A 19,119-nucleotide genomic window follows, 5' to 3' on the forward strand; every position below is an offset into this window, starting at 1 on the left:
AAAATGAAAAAAAATGTTAAGTATAAATTTTTCAATGAAAATACTTGTATAACTTCAATGTACTTCATAGACACAAATAGTTCTTTTATGCGTAATTTGCATACAAAACAGAGTAGATTCAAGTTTGTTCAACTCCCTGGGGTATGATAGGGCCACATTGGGGGAGGTATGATGGGGCCACATTGGGGGAGGGGTCAAATTTTCACTTAAGTAGATATAGAGAAAAATGTTTACAAATCTGCTGGAAAAGCATTAAGTCCAAAAAGCAGATAATTGTGTGAAAGCACATGCAGTGATGATTAAAGTTTGATCAAACCATCATGAATCCCAATAGAAAAGTGGAGCCACAAAGGAGTGATTTTTATATAGGAATAGAGAAAAATATTCTTACAAATGCTAAATCAACAAAAGGAGCTTGGGATTTACCATTAAATTTGTGGGAAAATCGACAGAATTTTTAAAAACCTTTTTAGAAGACCTTCTGTACTTAGTTGTCAAAATATTTTGATTTTGATATTGTAATGCTGATTTGATCAGTTATCGCTATTATTGCTCAGGTGAGCAATGTGGCCCCTGGGCCTCTTATTTTATCTTTCGACTACAGTTTTGGGAACAAACAAACAAGTTCAAGAAATGTTTATAGTTTGATCCTCAAATATGCAAGATGACCGCAGATATTCCTTAATAACGAATTCACAGAAGCACACTTTGGTAAGATGTATACATCTGTGTACGGTTGTTGTGGTCTTGTCAGAAACGTCCACTTGGCGACAGTTGAAGGTGTTTATGGCGGGGGCACCGGGAGGATCTTCTACGACGAGTTGCAGTGTATTGGCTCGGAGTCCTCTCTAGAACAGTGTACGAGTGACTCCTTCCATGACTGTACCCACACCGAGGACGCCGGCGTCGTCTGCGACTCAGGTAACCATGGACACGGTGGCGTTAACGTTTCTAAATGGTTAAAATATCCTAAAATTTAGATATAACAAATTAAATTTTAAGAGATATCTCTCAGAAAATACTTAGTTTGTATCCAAAATTTGATAGTAATGCATATATGTTTGAAACTATTTGTTAAACTTTGACAATCATTTTGAACAAAATGTTCAGATTATAGATTGATCTTCCTGTTTTTGTATTTTAATGTCCCAACTGATTGTTTACATGACTGATTTGGAAAGAATGCGTCTACATTACATAACCGATAAAAAATGAAACCCATCAATGTTAATGACGCCACGTGAAATGTGGTCGTCATGAATTGTAATACTCATATGCATTATTTTATAAATTTGATTAAAAAATAGAAAACATAAATACTATAATTTTTGTTAACAGAAAGCTATTGTCAAAACTAGACTAATTAAGAGACTAGATGACCTTTTCAAGTACACGAATTTCGAGAATTGAGTTTTGTATGTAATCAGTAGTTTTTGTAACACTCTATTCTCAGACTCGGTAAAGTTCCGGTTAGTGGGAGGCAGTGATGCCAACAGTGGCCGTATTGAGGTGAACCTGAATGGTCTGTGGGGGACAGTTTGTGACGACGAGTTCAACACTGCGGGCGCCAAGACCGTGTGTAGACAGCTTGGGCTGCCATTGTAAGTACAGCTGTATATCAACTGGGACAGGGCGGGCTATACCTCTTAACCTTTTCCCATTTATATACAGTAAACTGTTTAATATATGCGTGCTGCATGAAAATATGATCAACAGAAACAGTCGGTTTCTTTTAAAAAGATCCAACTGTTGACACGTGTCTATCAGAACGACTTTCGGATTCCTGTAATTGTCCATCGCATTTACAAGTTTATAAATACATCTTTCGAATACTAGTACTTTTTCTACATTTTTGTTGTTACTTTTTGGTTTTCATAAAATATTGTGATTCATAGCTCTAAAGAAATTCAGTTCAGTTTTGCTATAATTTACCGAGCGGTCGATACATTCAGCAACCTAAAAAAAAAAGCACGGACTGTACGACCAAAAAGTCACGATGATGTTATATACTTAAATTCTTATACAGGAATACTAGTAATTGGCAATTTCTTTAAACTATCGTACTGGTGTACCTACATAATGTAAATACTCTCTTCAATGTCGCTTACTTCATACCCATATGAAACAGCAAAGATCGAAAACATTTTACAGTTTAATAAGTATTTACTGGTATTCTATATGATTGAAACCTATTTTTATTTAAACAACTATAGTATTTTTTTTTATTTTATGCTTTTAAACAAACAGTATAAATGTTATGCAATAATTTGTTTTCGATTAAGGCTGCGAATGTGCTTAAAGTTTTATACTTTAATTGCCTTTTAGCGCACATGCATATCCATTCAACTTTGGCCCAGGAAGCGGATCGATCTGGTTAGATGACGTCATGTGTACCGGGAAGGAGGCCAACATTCTGGAGTGTAACCAGACTGAGATCGGCAACAACGACTGTGACCACTCAGAGGATATCGGGGTGGTCTGCACCGGTACAGTAAAAGAGCGATAGAGCCTTCAGAAATAAAAGAAACCTATAGATAAAATATAGCAAGACATGAATATAAACATTAAGAGGATATATGGGTGGTGTGTAACGGTACAGGGCTAGCAACAGAGCCTTCAGGCAGAAAAGAAAGATAGGGTCAGAAAAATTACATGTGACCAGAAACATTAAGAGGCCATGGGGTGCTCTGCACCGGTACCCAACCATATCGGGGTCTAAGATATATCAGAATATTATGGGGTTCACTGCTATATCTGGGTGGTCTGAAACGGTACACAGCTAGCAATAGAGCCTTCAGAAAAAAAGATAGGGTCTGATAAATTGTAGCTATACATGAACAGAAACATCAAAAGGACATTGGTGTTCTCTGCACCGATACACAGCGATATTGAGGGGGGTATGTACTTGTGCAAAGATATATCAGAGTTATGAGGTTCACATATATATATACATATATCGTGGTCCGTACCGGTACACAGCTATACATTGATGAATCAGCACACAGCTACATGTATATCGGTTGCTCTGCACTCGTACACAGCTATGTCGAGGTACACAGCTAGGAATAGAGCCCCCCCCCCCCCCCCCCCCCCCGAAAAGAAAGATAGGGTCTGATAGATTATAGCAATACATGAAAAGAAACAATAAGAGGACATTGGGGTTTTCTGCACCGATACACAGCCATATTTGGATGGTCTGTACAAGTACAAAAATATATCAGAGTTACACAGCTACATATGCAGCTATATATTGGGATGGTCTGTATCGTTACATAGCTATATCGGTTGCTTTGCACCGGTACACATGGCTATGTCGTGGTGGTCTGCACCGGTACACACAGCTACCATAGCAGCCTTCTACGAAAACACAGGCAAAGAAAAGCTTAAACTATAGGATAAAAACAGGATTTATTTCATGTGATCCCAGAAACGATTTAAATAGCTGGAGAAAACAACATTATGGTGCTCTAAAATGTTTCATGATCAAATCACAAATGTTCTGCCCCAATAAAAGTCGGACTCACAAGTGTCGGTGAAATCAGTTTATTTGGGAGACAGATAACCGTCTCAGACGACGGTAAAAAGCTGTAACAAAAAAAATGTAACAATCAATGACTGGTACAGGTTTCCATACAAAAAATATTAGGACAGAGTTTGCAATTAGATTATGAAACCTTACACATATGATTTAAACAGTTGAATTCAGTCTATTCATATGATAAACAGCAAGTTAAAGTAAATTAATCAACTGCAACTCGAAATTAAATGACCAGAAATATGATGGACAAAATGGCGCCCCATACACCGAGCACATGGTAAACATAAAATACAAGATTTCAAGAATATGCATCGCTTAGCATTACTGACATGAAACATACAGATAATTCACATAAAAATATGTTGAAATAACCTAGTTTACAAATGTCAAAAGACTTACACTGTGGATTACAAGCCTCGATACAGAGAATCAGAGTTGTGCATACATCGAGTATGGCGCGGTTTTCCAACATAAAAAATTAAGTCGTACGACAAATCTTTCGTAACAAAAAATAAAATGTACACGAAACATGACACTCCCCGTCTGATATATAAAATTATATCACACAAGATTTGAATACAATTTAGTACAGAAAACATTCAGTTCTCCAATAATAAAATGAGTTCCGTCACTGGTCTGACGTAAGAGGTGGTCTTGCCGTCCTTGCTGACACGTACTTCAACCTTGCGAACCAAGTTGTCCTTGCCAGGAAACGTTGCAGTAATGCGTCCAAGCGGCCAGTTGTTGCGATGGGTTTCGACATCCTTTAACAACACTATGTCACCAACACTAATGTTACGTTGACCATGATGCCACTTCTTACGCGCTTGCAAGGTATGCAGGTATTCCTTCTTCCATTTGTCCCAGAACATCTTGGCGAGGTGCTGTACTCTCTTCCACTGTACCTTGAAGAGGTCCTTAGCAGTTGTGTCGCATACAGCTTCGGTCGGTACATCCGTCTTCTGAGTAAGCAAAATGCTTGGGGTAAGGACAAAAGGCGAGTCTGGATCTGACGAAACGGCGGTAAGTGGGCGAGAATTTATGATCGCACTTGCCTCGGCCAGAAAGGTGGTAAGTACCTCGTGCGTAAGACCCTGTGCTGAATGATCCTTCAACATGTTGTCCAATATGCGCCGTGTCAACCCTATCATGCGCTCCCAAGCTCCACCCATATGGGATGCATGGGGCGGGTTGAAAATCCAGGTTGTTCCCCGAGAGTGCAGGAAATCCTTGACCTGACGATCTTCCACGTTGATTGCGTCGATCTGTAGAGGGTCGGTAGCGCCAACAAAGTTGGTTCCTCTGTCGGAACGGTACTCCTTTGCCTGTCCTCGTATGGCTGTAAAGCGCTTCAGGGCGTTGATGAAGGATGATGCGGACATCTCCTCTACTACCTCGACATGGACTGCGCGTGTCACCAGACATGTGAACAGTGCTGCCCATCGTTTGCCGTTGGCTGGAACTCCCCGAGTGCGACGAGTCACGACGTCCCAGGGCCCAAAGATATCTACTCCCACCGAAGTGAACGGTGGCTCTCCTGGCAGTATGCGGTCTGTAGGCAAGTCAGACATCTTCTGGGTTGCGAAGCTCCCACGTTGTCGCCGACAAGTAACACACTTGTGAATGAGAGACGAAACAAGGCGCTTGCAGCCGGTGACCCAGAACCCACAGGACCTGACCTTTCCCTCCGTAAAGTGGCGCCCTTGGTGTTGCACCAGTTGATGGTACTTGCGTACAAGTAAGGTCGCAATGTGATGCTTCCCCGGTATCAGTATAGGGTTCTTGCAGACAGTCGCATCGTTGAGATGTCTTAAGCGTCCACCAACTCTAACAATACCATCGTCGTCGAGGAACGGACTCAATGCAAGAATGCTGCTATTCTTCGGCAATGGTTGTTTGGACCTCAGACAGTAAATCTCCTCACAATAGACTTCTCTTTGCACTGTCTTGATAATGTAGTTTTCTGCTCTTTGAGAGTAGTCTATGGACTTCGGTAAAATCTGTGATTTACCTCCCTTTCTGCTTATGATGAATCGCTGGAGCAGGGCGATACCCTCGACCAATCTGTCCCAGCTGGAAAATCTCTCATATCTCTGAGTTCCAAGCATAGGTTCACACTCAGTCTTCAAACATACAGGTCTGACTTCTCTGTCTGACAGAGGTTCCTGTAGGGGAAACCCTTCTGCCTTGGTTTCGTCGTCAATGCGCTGCAGGTGAGTAGTTCCTCTAAGCCAAGCACACTCTCCAATGTCCTTAGGAACTACGCCTCTAGTGCCCTCGTCAGCAGGGTTGAGGTGTGTCGGCACAAAGTTCCACTGCGACGGCTCACTAAGGCTTCTGATTTTCTCGACCCTGTTGGAGACGTAAATAAAAAATCGTCTCTTATCATTGTGGATATACCCCAATACCACACGACTGTCGGAAAAATACTTCACCGAGTCGAACATTATGTCCATGTGATCCATGACTATCTGCGATATCTCAATGGCTAGAACAGCTGCACAAAGCTCTAAACGGGGTATGGTATGGCCTGATACTGGTGCCACTTTAGACTTCCCTAGTAGAAATCCAGTCATCGCAGAGCCATCTTCGTAGTACACCTTCATGTAAGAAACGGCAGCTATGGCTTTCTCTGACGCGTCCGCATATGTCCACAGTTCCTTTCTTACTGCCTTGCTAAGATGTACCACGGTTGTTCTGGGTATGTGGATCTTCTCCAACTCCTTCAGAGATGAACTCCACTCTTCCCAGCTTGCCAGAATATGGTCCGGCAGCGGCTCATCCCAGTCTGAGGTACAGGTCACTACGTCTCTAAGAATGAGTTTCCCGCTGATGATAACAGGTGAGAGAAAGCCTAATGGATCGAAGAGGCTGTTCACTGTCGACAGTACACCTCTGCGTGTTGTGGGCTTGTCATCAGTAGAGATGCGGAACTCGAACATATCACTCGACAAGTTCCATCGCATACCAAGACTCCGTTGCACGAGCTGGTCCTCATCAAGGTTCAGGTCGTAGATGTCCTGTGCTAAGTCTCGTGGCTCAAACGCCTTCATGACATCCGCGCTGTTTGATGCGAACTTGTGGAGCCTTAGGTTCCCGTATTGCTTCAATGCGTCCTGGGTTCTGCACATCAGGTCTACTGCTTCTTGGCTTGTTGAGCATGATGTCAGACCATCATCAACGTAGAAGTTCCTCTTGATGAACTCCTTGACATCAGGTCCATGGCTTTCCTCAGATAGTTCTGAGATCTTCCTGAGGCCCAGTGTCGCTATGGCCGGAGAAGGACTATTACCAAAAACGTGGACCTTCATTCGGAATTCTGTTAGTTCCGTTCCGATCTCGTTGTCCTTGTACCAAAGGAAGCTGAGAAAGTCTCTGTGCTCTTCTCTGACGGTGAAGCAGTGAAACATGTGCTGCACGTCTGCTACGACAGCAATCATCTCCTTCCTGAAACGAAGCAACACTCCAAGCAAGCTGTTGGTGAGGTTCGGGCCAGACAGCAGTTGGTCGTTCAAAGAGGTTCCCTTGAACTTCGCAGAGGAATCAAATACGCCCCGGATCTGGTGAGGTTTCTGAGGGTGGTAGACCCCGAAGAGAGGAAGAAACCACTGCTCCTGCGTTGACTTGGAAGTGGGTGCTTTCTCAGCATGATCGTTGTCGAACAGCTTTGTCATAAAGGTCGCAAAGTGTTCCTTCTTTACTGGATCTCTCTTGAGACTTGCGTCCAAGGCTCGTGCACGTCTCAATGCAACCTCATAGTTGTTTGGTAGTCGTAATCTTGGTTGGCGGAAGGGTAGGGGAGCTACCCACTTTCCATCCTCACCTATCAATAGTTCTTTGTTCATGATGTCCATAAACATCCTATCTTCCACTGATGATCCCACTTTGTTATCATCTGGTGTGCGTCTGAATAAGTGTTCATCAGATGAAGTGTCAGATACCCGTAATCTGTTTGTCACATCTCTGGTTGGAAGCTTCTCTCTCACGGATAAGTACTGGGCACATGGTTCAAGAATAGTTCCACGTCCGCTGTCCGTGATGAAGGTCTTGTACACATTCGCAGCTCTTGGTCTGTGTTGTCCAGACAAGCATGTGTCGCCGATGATCGTCCAACCAAGGGGTGACCTCTGTGCAAATGGTTCGTGGTCACGTCCTATGCGCTGCTCAAGAACATGGTGGACTTGAGGAAGGTCTCTTCCTATCAGCAACAGAATTTTTCTTGAAGCGTCAATGGGTAGGATGTCGCCGGCTATATCCCGCATGTGCTTGTGCTGAAGAGCAACGTCAGGTGTAGGGATCTCTTGGTAGTTGTTCGGTATTTCATCACACTCTAACGTGCACGGCAAGGGTAGTCTGGTCTCACCCCTGGCTGATTCAATATAGAGTCCTGAGGCAGTTCTCCCGAAGGTTGTCACTTGTCCAGAACATGACGTCATCAGGTAAGGTATTGTCTCTGTATTGATGTTCAGCAAGTCAAACAATTCCTTCTTAGCCAAGGTCTTGTTACTCTGGTCGTCAAGCATAGCATACAGAGAGACAGCTCTTCCATCATAGGTGACAGTCGCGGGAACAATTCTTGCACAAGATTTTCCCTTAAATTCCTTCCCTACTTCTGTGCAGTTGCTGTTTATGGTTGTGACGTGCTGTTCTTTTGTTACTTGCTGACGCCTAGGAGCCTCCTCCCCGCCATGAACTGATGAGGCCCTTCCAGTGGTAGGAGCTGGTGACGAATCAACATGGAGAGACGTAGTGTGGAACTCACTTCCGCATTCCTTGCACATGATGGCCTCTTTACAGTCTTGTTTCCTATGACTTGCGGAACAACACCGAAAACAGAGTCTGTGTTCACGGAGCAACTTCATACGTTCTTCAATAGGCTTGGCCTTAAACACTCGACAGTTATTGACACTGTGTTTAACACCCGGACCGGTGTGAATTATACACACATCAAGCTTCGGCTCGCTCAGATTTCCGGATCCTGTTGGTTGATACACTGTGGTTTTCTTCGTGTTCACTCTTCCCCTTGGAACGTTCATAGGCTGCTTTTCGTTGTGGTTAGCGTCAGTGTGATACGCAAAACTTGGGTCGTTTTTCACTCTGCTCATCTCCTTCATGAAGTCAACAAACACACCAAAGGGTGGAAACACAGTCTGATGTTCAAGCTTGTACTTCATGGCTCTGTTGGTCCATTTCTCCTGCAGGCCATACGGAAGTTTTGAAATGATGGGTCTAATCCCTGAGGATGAGTCTAGATAGGCCAACATTGCACTGTACTTCGGATCCTCCTTCAAAAACTTCATCTCCATAAGAATGTCTGACAGATCGTAAAGTTTTTGATGATCTCTGTTGCCAAGCTTTGGGAAACTCAACAGTTTGGCTCTTACGGATGCTTCCACATGTTCTGGTGCACCATAGCGCTCATCCAACCTTTCCCAAAGTCCTCTTAGTCCTCTTGAGATGTCGAAGATGTTGGATGTCCTCATGCTTGTTGCGTGCTTCTTAGATTCCGGACCTAAGTACTTGATAAGAAGGTCCATCTGCTCGGAGTCCAAGACTTGAAGCTCATTCACTACACACATAAAGCTGTGTTTCCAGGCACTGTATGATTCTGGTCTATCGTCAAAGTGAGTAAGTCTGGAGAATAGCAAGTCCTTCCTCAGGAGGAATCGGGTAACATCAGTTACTTGTGGTCCCTGATCAGTCACAAGTGGTGATAAGGGGTGTGAGGCAGCCACATACGGTTGTGCGACAGGCACGTGAGGGTGTGCGGTAGGCACGTGAGGGTGTGCGGCAGGCACATGAGGCTGCGCGGCAGGCATGGATGGCTGTGCGGCAGGCACGTGAGGTTGTGCGGCAGGCACGTGAGGTTGTGCGGCAGGCACGTGAGGTTGTGCGGCAGGCACGTAAGGTTGTGCGGCAGGCACGTGAGGTTGTGCGGCAGGCATGTGAGGTTGTGCAGCAGGCACGTAAGGCTGTGCGGCAGGCACATGAGGCTGTGCAGCAGGCACGTGAGGTTGTGCGGCAGGCACGTAAGGTTGTGCGGCAGGCACGTGAGGTTGTGCGGCAGGCACATAAGGCTGTGCGGCAGGCACGTTGGGCTGTGGGGCAGGCACATAAGGCTGTGCAGTAGGCACGTACGGCTGTGCGGCACGCACATAAGGCTGTGCAGTAGGCACGTACGGTTGTGCGACAGGCACGGACGGCTGTGTGTCAGGAACCAAAGGCTGTGCTGCAGGTACATAGGGTTGTGCATCCGGGTCAAGTTGAGTCGGATCGGAAGTACCGGTCAGTAGTCCTGGCGATGCAGAAGGTTGACGTGGAGTGGATTGATCCTGTCCTGGTTTAAAGTTGCTGACTTCGCCTAAGGAACTCGTTCGTCTCTTCATAGGTGACATCTGTATCATGGTCGATTCAAAGGCTTGACAATCAGCTTCAGCTTCTGCAGCCTCTCTCTCGAGATGTAGCATTTCCATTGCAGCATCGAGTTCCACTCGTTGTTTCCTGAGCTCCAATTCTCTGGCGGTGTATGCCATCCTAGCCTTTGCTCGGCTTACATCAGCCCTCTTCTTCGCTAAGATGTCGGCAAAGGAGTCCTCATCCTGATAGTACTCTTCCTGATACTCCTCTTCATCTTGTGTGACGTACTGCCTCTTGCCATCAGTCGTCTGTGATTCCCGGGCATCCTCTGTAGGGTCAGGAGTGACCTGGGTGCCCTCTGTTGAGTCGGGAGTGATCTGCTTTGCTGAGGTAGACATCCCAGTCTTTTTACTGTTCTGCCCCAATAAAAGTCGGACTCACAAGTGTCGGTGAAATCAGTTTATTTGGGAGACAGATAACCGTCTCAGACGACGGTAAAAAGCTGTAACAAAAAAAAATGTAACAATCAATGACTGGTACAGGTTTCCATACAAAAAATATTAGGACAGAGTTTGCAATTAGATTATGAAACCTTACACATATGATTTAAACAGTTGAATTCAGTCTATTCATATGATAAACAGCAAGTTAAAGTAAATTAATCAACTGCAACTCGAAATTAAATGACCAGAAATATGATGGACAAAATGGCGCCCCATACACCGAGCACATGGTAAACATAAAATACAAGATTTCAAGAATATGCATCGCTTAGCATTACTGACATGAAACATACAGATAATTCACATAAAAATATGTTGAAATAACCTAGTTTACAAATGTCAAAAGACTTACACTGTGGATTACAAGCCTCGATACAGAGAATCAGAGTTGTGCATACATCGAGTATGGCGCGGTTTTCCAACATAAAAAATTAAGTCGTACGACAAATCTTTCGTAACAAAAAATAAAATGTACACGAAACATGACAACAAATACGCCTCCTTTTCTAGATCAACAGAAATTTTTAATTTAGGATCCCAAACAGAACTCATGTACAATCAAATATTACTCAGACTGGTATAGTGGTCAAGGATTAAAGTTTAAATTATCTATAAAGTCAAAGGACCATAATCACATCCCCCAATCCAGTTCTTATTTCAACGTTTCTCGCTTTATTTTTTATTACTGTCAATCTTTCACTAAAATTAATAGGTAAGAAGAAATTTCAGTCATTTTATAAAAGCAGATTAAAACAAATTATAGATATAAAATTTTGTAGAAGTAAAAAGAGGGTCATGTGATTTTTGTAGACACCGTCCCGAACCTCCAGGTCCGACTAGTGGGTGGGGGCAGAAATGACGAGGGGCGAGTTGAGATCAACACCGGTACCGGCTGGGGTACTGTCTGTGATGATGAGTGGGACTCACACGAAGCCACTGTCGTCTGTAACATGCTTGGGTTTACAGGGTAATGTACAAACTACAATCACTTTTTTCAAGTAACCGATATTAAATTGAAGTTTCAGCCACGTAGCATGAGGGGGTGGGGAGTGGGGGTGGGGGGGGGGGCACTTTTATCTCAACTTTTTTTTTATAATGCTTGTCAAGATTTTTTAAAGATAATTTTGCCCCCTCCCCCACTTTCAAACACGACGCTACTTGCCTGAGTTTTATAAAGTGACCGTGTTCAATTTAAAGTATTTTTTTTACTTCCGAACATAAGGTTGATGAATGAAAAAAAAACTTTTAGAATTTTTAAGCTTAAGTTCTTTTTTTCTTTTCACAAATCTTTAAGGTTTTATTTTTTTCTAATACATTTTCATGATGTCAAATTTTAATCAAGACGAAGTAAATTTCAGTGTGCAGAAGATGCCTGTGTACAGGTCATTAAAACTCTTTCAGTGGCATCCCTCGGGCTGTATCCAATGGGTTCTTTGGTCAAGGCAGCGGAAGCATCCTTATGGATGATGTTCAGTGTTTCGGAAATGAGACAAGCCTAGCGGCATGTGGTTTCGCTGGATTCGGCTCCCACGACTGCGATCATTCTGAGGACGCCGGGGTCATTTGTCATTCTGGTAGTGACCTTCTGAAAACACATCTTATTAACTTGAAGATTAAGCATTGTCTTGAAGGAATAGAGAGAGAGAGAGAGAGAGAGAGAGAGAGAGAGAGAGAGAGCATTTTTTTCTTTTAGAAAGTAAACGAATTTACAACTGCATAAAATAATTGAAAATGTTCCTTCAACTAGAAAATTCACAATCTCTGCAAATACGACTTGTTGGCGGAAATAACGCAAAAGAAGGTCGCGTGGAACTGTTCTTTAACAACACCTGGGGTACCGTGTGTGATGACCAGTTCGATGACAGGGAGGCCAAAGTGTTCTGTCGTATGTTGGGATACAAGTAAGGCCACCATTTATGTATTCTCTATCGCAATAAGTTGAACATTAGTGATTTAAATCGACAAGTTTTATTTAACCAACGCGAGCCAGGGCCTTGTTTCTTTGACACAAAGATTTGCGCGTGTCTTGTAGTGGTTCCGCTGTGGGATTGGGCAATGCTTATTTCGGTCAAGGATCTGGACCAATATTTCTGGATGACGTCTCATGCACCGGAAATGAAGATTCCATCACAACCTGTTCTTTTGCCGGATATGGTCAAAGTGACTGCGATCACACGGAGGATGCCAGCGTTATCTGTGACGCAGGTACTGGGTTCTAGACAAAGTTTTCAGTCAACAAATACCTTTATTATTAGGTAAAGGGAATATGTTTTTTTACAGTTATGAGAAAAATATATAACGGCAGGTGCCTGTGTTTGGTTACATTAAATCTACTATCATCAGCTGGTACAATGGGAAGGTTTATTGTGCGTCAATTGTGGGTCACTGTGACCTCATCTGAATATATTGGCATACATACTCGACTCGTGTCCGGTTCAATCATAGCTTTTGGATAATTGAGTTTGGTCCTTTGATAGATCTTTGATAAAAGATCCGTTATGTCCCGATATCTAATGATGTCATTATAGTAAAATTCTTTTTGAGTCATAGCTTGAATTTCCGGAAGAGTATTTATCAAATTTGGTTTCTTCTATTTATCATGCGCTGATTTGCAACGAATACCAAAAATAAGCCTACTTACTTCCAGTAACGCAAATATCCCTTGGAACTTCACCCCCTCCCCCCGAAAATACTTTTGGATCCACGCATGCTTAATTTTCAGAGTTTATGTAAAACAAATTAATTGGAGCTACATGTATGGTTAATGTTTATAATCTTGTGTCTTACATTTTAGGACATCAGAATGTTAGCATTAGGCTTGTAGACGGAAAAGTTCCGAATGAGGGGCGTTTGGAAGTTCTCTATCATGGCCGCTGGGGAACCGTATGCGATGACCTTTTCGACACAACAAATGCCAAAGTAGTCTGCCGAATGCTGGGATTACCTACGTAAGTAAAATGCGATGATATTTCAGTGTCACAGTCAGAGTTAAAACTTACAACGGTAACACTAGAAATGGTTGCTTTTACTCAGGGGCAATGCTGAAGCCGTCCATGGAGCTCGCTTTGGATCCGGAAGCGGAACTATCTGGCTAGACAACGTTGACTGTAGTGGGACCGAGAACTCGATTGCTGAGTGTCGTCATCAGGTGTGGGGCTCCAACAATTGTGACCACACGGAGGACGTCGGAGTCCGTTGCGGAAGTACGTAATAAATTATTAATTTTATTGATAACGAGGCATTGTGGGGTAATTGTAATTGAGGCGAACATTAAATGTGGAGTACGGTTTTCTTTTCCTCCTCAGGTACTATTGAGAGTCCTGTTCGTCTTGCGGGTGGATCAACTCCTTATGAGGGGCGTTTGGAAATTTTCCATGAAGGGAGATGGGGAACTGTGTGCAACAATGGATTTGATGCAACCGCAGCAAAAATTATTTGTAACAGCATTGGATATCCAAGGTATAAAACTACATATATACAAGAAAACTTTGATAGACTAAAGTAATTGAAAAAAATATTAACCCTAATCAACCAAGCAGACGTTTAACAATGTAACATATGCATGAAGTCTACATACCTTTCTGATACCGAAACAAGTGGATAATTCAGAATCTCGTTTTAGCGATACTCCATCTTTGATGTCTGCATCCGGTTTCGGGACCCCACCTTCCACCATCTGGTTGGACGGTGTTAGATGTAACGGTAATGAGACTGCCATTGACGTGTGTACCCACAACAGATTCGGCCTTACTTCCTGTACCCACGACAAGGATGTAGCCATCATGTGTAGATGTAAGTACTCAAATTAGTTATAGACCATGTGTAGATGTAAGTCCTCAAACTAAATGTAGACATCATGTCTGGATATAAGTTCTCACATTAAATGTAGACATCATGTGTGGATATAAGTCCTCAAACTAATCATGTGTAGATGTAAGTCCTCCCAATAAATGTAGCGATCATGGGTAGATGCAAGTCCTCACAAATGTACACACCATGTGTCGATGTAAGTCCTCACAAATGTAAACATGGTGTGTAGATGTAGTCCTCACAAATGTCGACATGGTGTGTAGATGTAGTCCTCACAAATGTAGACATGGTTGTAGATGTTTACCCACCACATAAATAGCTATATGGAATATATTATTATTCTTTTAAAAAAGTATACAGCTGCACTAAGGTATTTAATTAAAATCAAATAGCATTTGTATATAGTTTTATGAATAACATGAATAACTGTTTTAACAAAATGTAAAAACGTTGGTGCACACCATATACAAAGCAATAACTGATTAATATTTTTTTCCAACTCGTACCTTTTATTATAAATGATGCTCTTTATTTTCGGTTTTAGCGCACGGTATCAAATGCTACCATTGTGACGGTCTCTTAGACCCACAGACCTGTAATGAGCAGGTCCAATGCGCCGCAGGCGAGGTGAGTAGGAGCTTCACTATCAATTTGAAAGATTCTAACTTAAAGGACTGAAAGACATTTGCCTTTTTTAGACGGTTCTAGTTTCCTCGAAAAGAAGGGCTCAATATTTATGGAAAGAGAATGAAAAAAGTTGAGTTATTAAAGCTGCTTGGTCTGATTTTATATCGAATATTGTGAACGCTTTTAAACGATAGTTATGCTAAGTACATGAATGTGTATATTAAAAGACATTACAGAAGTATTCCCGATTAATAAAGCCATTTTTCAAAGAAAAAATGATATACAAAATTTGTTTTCAAAACGAATGACACGAAAGATTACCGCGTTTTTCGCCTCATATTAAGATTTGCCCCCAACGTAAATAAAGGTCATGACATTTTGGCAAATCAAAAATAAACTTACGTTCATATTGTTCACTATTATTTCTGGAGTTTGCTTTGTTGAATAAACCAAATCATTCGGGGGACAAAACCAAACGGCTCCATTTTCTAAACATTCCCTGGTTTGTTTTAATTTTTTGTTTGCTCATAAAGAAATAATTCTATTTACTTTGAATATTTCTAACTTTGAAAGGAGACCGATTCTGCTGATGTAAATAGGCGAAATTCTATAACTTTCTTTGGTAATTGGTTGGTATGGAAAATTATTTGATATTGTAATAGCTAAAAAATCGGACCATGCAGCTTTAAGCTAAACTCTTTGTATGCTCATCAGATACTCATTCAGAGTTTATGACAAGGAAAATAATATAAATCAAAATGCAATGTAGGTGTATTTGATGGCTAATTGTTTTTGAATTATTATTTGCAAGACATAATATCAGTGTGAATTAAAAAATAATACCCATATGTAGTGCTGATCAGTTAACTTTCGCTTAAAGATTACGTTTACTCAGGGTTTGAGATCTCAAAAAATATTTTTACAAAGTTCAATATCTGAAGTCCAAAGTTGTTTTAAAAAAATAAAATAACATCGTTATTAACAAATATTGATATTGATATCCATAATTTGTTTATTTGAGGAAGATATGCTCCGACAAAGGTATATTAATATTAAAACAGAGGAAATTCGAACTAATTTTTTCATTTTCATTTTTTCTCTTAAAAACTTTCTGTTGCAATGTAAATGCAAAAGTTAAGTATCTATATGTTTTTTCATATCATTTAACATATTTTATGGTTGTATTTACTCGTTATAAATTTATATCACTGGCTGGTACACGATTGGAAAAATCTTTAATTTAATACATAAAATTGATTCAAGATAAATATCTCGAAATTTTGATTATTGACCTTATATAATGTTAATGTCAACATAATACAGACAACAAAAACAGTTTTAGGCAAACAATGGTTTGGAGCGCCTATTAGTCAGTTTTTTGTAAAAGTCAATCAAAAATGGTTGCAATTTTGGAAATTGATAGAGGAAATTCGGACTAAATTAAACTTGAAATATGAGCTTAAACGATTCAGTCAAATATATAATTAGTAAAGCTATTCGTATTTTATCATTTCCCAACCTACAAATTGTTTTATTATTTCTAATAATTACAAAATAAAGAAAACCTTGAAAATGGTGGACAATTTTGACAAATTTTGACATTTTTTTTAAAGAGCATTCAGAGGTCTCTAGCAAAAAAAGTAGGTAATTGACCTAGTTATTTGAAAGTGAAAAATAGCACCACAATAGTGGGGCTACAATGTGCAATAAGTAGTTTTTCGTTCCTATCAGTGGATTTTTTTTCACCCCTGAGTAAACGTAATCCTTAATGGAGTCATGTTTCTGGGAGTTTGATTCTGCAGTCCTCTGTCTAGGTGTGTGAAGAGGCCGCTTTCATCGCTAACGGGGAGACGAGATTCTCACTCACCTGTCAGAGCAAACTGGTAATATCTGATTTAATTATCATCTGACTTGTCCAAACAGAATTGATTACGTTCAGTCCGGCGCCTTTTGTCGTTATTTCATCTCCTGTTGGTTATTTTTTCTAGGTATGCGATGCGCTACAAGGTAATGTGATCGGAAGACGCAGCATAGCAAAACGCCAGGGCCAGACGGTCCAAGTCAAGTGTTGCGACTCCCCGCTCTGTAACAGGAATCTGATCGATAAGTCTTCTATACACGGAGGGCACGGGTCTCATGGACACTCAGCCACTGGTAAATACCGTCAAAGATTTCGGTCATCGCAATACATAAATCGCAATTTTTCGGGTCTCTCGGACAGAGCTTATAAAAACACCCTTTTCTGTTTGGAGAAATTGCGAATGCCCATTACACATATGTCTTTTGCTATTTAACAATTTTTAATAAGTCAATAATTGTCAATAAGTCCATGACTATTTAGTGAAAGAAACATATACTGCGTGCGTTTCCAGTCATCTTTGATAAGTTGATCAAAAGCTATCTATCGATCGATCGATCGATCGATCGATCGATCGATCGATCGATCGATCTATCTATCTATCTATCTATCTATCTATCTATCTATCTATCTATCTATCTATCTATCTATCTATCTATCTATCTATCTATCTATCTTTCTATCTATCTATCTATCTATCTATCTATCGTGATTGATGAAAATACATGAATTACGACAGCCTCACAAGAAAATAATGAGGCTATATAAGTAAAAAATATCGACTCTTAATTTACCAGTTTTCCTCAATTGAAACCATTTAAATGTGACAGATGTACTTTATATTTTGCCCGAGAAATTGATTGATGTAGAGCGTGACTGATTGTGACGTTAAAAAGTCGTGAACAAATGAAATAATCAAACGTCGAAAGTATTACCGCAAAATCAAGAGACACTATTAGTTAAAGGACACTTTAAATGTATTTTTATAAAATTAATGTATACCCTCATCATTTCCTCACTTTCACCATTTAGACTAAAGGACATTTTACAATCAAATCCCTTAGTTCAAGACATAGATGCAGAAGGAAAATGGTGGCAAATAGATATAAAATGTTTGCAATTTAATGATGCTTACGTCTCCAATTTTTAGAATTCTCTATAAAACTAGTAAAAATCAGATCTGTCTTTGTTCGTATTTGTTCAGTGAAGTCTTCTTTTTTATTATGCTATATTAAAGGGACTTAGACACGATTTGAGATCATTATTTCATTTTTTTTTGTTTTCATGTATAAAATAGTTAACTTGTGCATTTTGAAAGATTTACTAAAATTTGAATGTTAGATGTTAAAGTAGATTGCAAGCGAGATATATAATGTCAGAACTCTTGTTATGTAAACAAAGCTCGATTTCCATATTTGTTTACAAATACTATGAAGTAAGAAATTGCCATTTCTTTGTAATTCAGTGTGTTATAAATTAATGCTTTCAACAAAAGAAAGCACCATTTAATTAAAAGCAAAAACAAGACGATCTTTGCTCACAAAACAAAGAATTTGAAACTCTATATCTGGCTTGTTACTCGATCGATATTTGACTTTCAAATTTTGAGGAAGCATTAACAATATCCATATTAAACACTCTAGACATGTAAGCTGAAATCGTGCCCAAGTCCCTTTATTGCACGCAGAACTCTAAACAAAGTGTTAAGAATATCCTGTTATTAATGTATTGCCAATTCAAAGTGAATCACGATGTCTGAATATGAAAATATCAATTTAAATGCACCCTACGATGTAATGATTCTTTTTTCAAGTCACGGTTACACCAATAAGATGCTCATGTGTGCGTGTTTTTCAAGAGAGAATCGGGACTTGTTTTGAACGTTGAATTCTATTTTTGATTAAAATTTTATTATTATCTTATACAGAATACCAAAAATATCTGACTTATTTCACATTAAACATCCTCCCTATTCGTCCAAAAAGTCTGCATTTCGTAATAGCCTTCGTGTTACAGTCATGTAGTATCTAATTGACGAATCGCCGAAACAAAGGACAGTTATGTTTCTGTTTACAATTTTGTTATTATCTTATATAGAATGCCAAAAATATCCGATTTATTTCGTATTGAACATCCTCCCGAATCGTCCAAAAAGTCTGCCGTTTGTAAATGCAGATATGTAGTATTTAACTGTGATCTCGATCTCCTGTAGGTTGTCAGGACGACCCTAAGATGGACTGTAATGCCTTGGACGGTATCAACATCTGCGCCAACGTCCAGGCGGCCAAGATCTACTGCCCCCTACATTGCGGGCTTTGTACCTCCCCTTAGGTCCAACGCTTACCGCCAACTCATAGTTTATGTCTTTGTTCATAAATTGTTTGTTTTGTTTCTTTTTATTAAAAAATGGAAATCTCTCGTTGTTT

The 19,119-nt window shown here is 40.6% G+C and overlaps 1 protein-coding gene and 1 long non-coding RNA gene across 2 annotated transcripts in view; one reads left to right on the forward strand and one right to left on the reverse strand.

The window, feature by feature from the left end:
* The window catches only part of LOC128172882 (uncharacterized), a 28,760-nt gene extending 9,650 nt beyond the window's left edge, over window positions 1-19,110 (forward strand). Inside the window, exons 7-21 of the mRNA XM_052838596.1 lie at window positions 755-921; window positions 1,454-1,601; window positions 2,326-2,486; window positions 11,209-11,365; window positions 11,800-11,972; window positions 12,146-12,299; window positions 12,431-12,603; window positions 13,193-13,346; window positions 13,432-13,601; window positions 13,704-13,857; window positions 14,021-14,190; window positions 14,753-14,835; window positions 16,650-16,718; window positions 16,824-16,989; window positions 18,906-19,110. Of these exons, the coding sequence (XP_052694556.1) occupies window positions 755-921; window positions 1,454-1,601; window positions 2,326-2,486; window positions 11,209-11,365; window positions 11,800-11,972; window positions 12,146-12,299; window positions 12,431-12,603; window positions 13,193-13,346; window positions 13,432-13,601; window positions 13,704-13,857; window positions 14,021-14,190; window positions 14,753-14,835; window positions 16,650-16,718; window positions 16,824-16,989; window positions 18,906-19,024 (2,218 nt within the window). The 3' untranslated portion in view covers window positions 19,025-19,110. The remainder of the gene's footprint in view (window positions 1-754; window positions 922-1,453; window positions 1,602-2,325; window positions 2,487-11,208; window positions 11,366-11,799; window positions 11,973-12,145; window positions 12,300-12,430; window positions 12,604-13,192; window positions 13,347-13,431; window positions 13,602-13,703; window positions 13,858-14,020; window positions 14,191-14,752; window positions 14,836-16,649; window positions 16,719-16,823; window positions 16,990-18,905) is intronic.
* LOC128172889 (uncharacterized) lies at window positions 10,340-10,879 on the reverse strand. Its single transcript, XR_008242381.1, has 2 exons — window positions 10,751-10,879; window positions 10,340-10,397 (listed from the first exon to the last, which is right to left on the reverse strand). It is a non-coding gene; the product is annotated as an uncharacterized LOC128172889 (long non-coding RNA).
* Window positions 19,111-19,119: the final 9 nt, after the last annotated feature.

This window comes from Crassostrea angulata, chromosome 1, assembly GCF_025612915.1.
Source record: "Crassostrea angulata isolate pt1a10 chromosome 1, ASM2561291v2, whole genome shotgun sequence".
Classification (NCBI taxonomy): domain Eukaryota; kingdom Metazoa; phylum Mollusca; class Bivalvia; order Ostreida; family Ostreidae; genus Magallana; species Magallana angulata.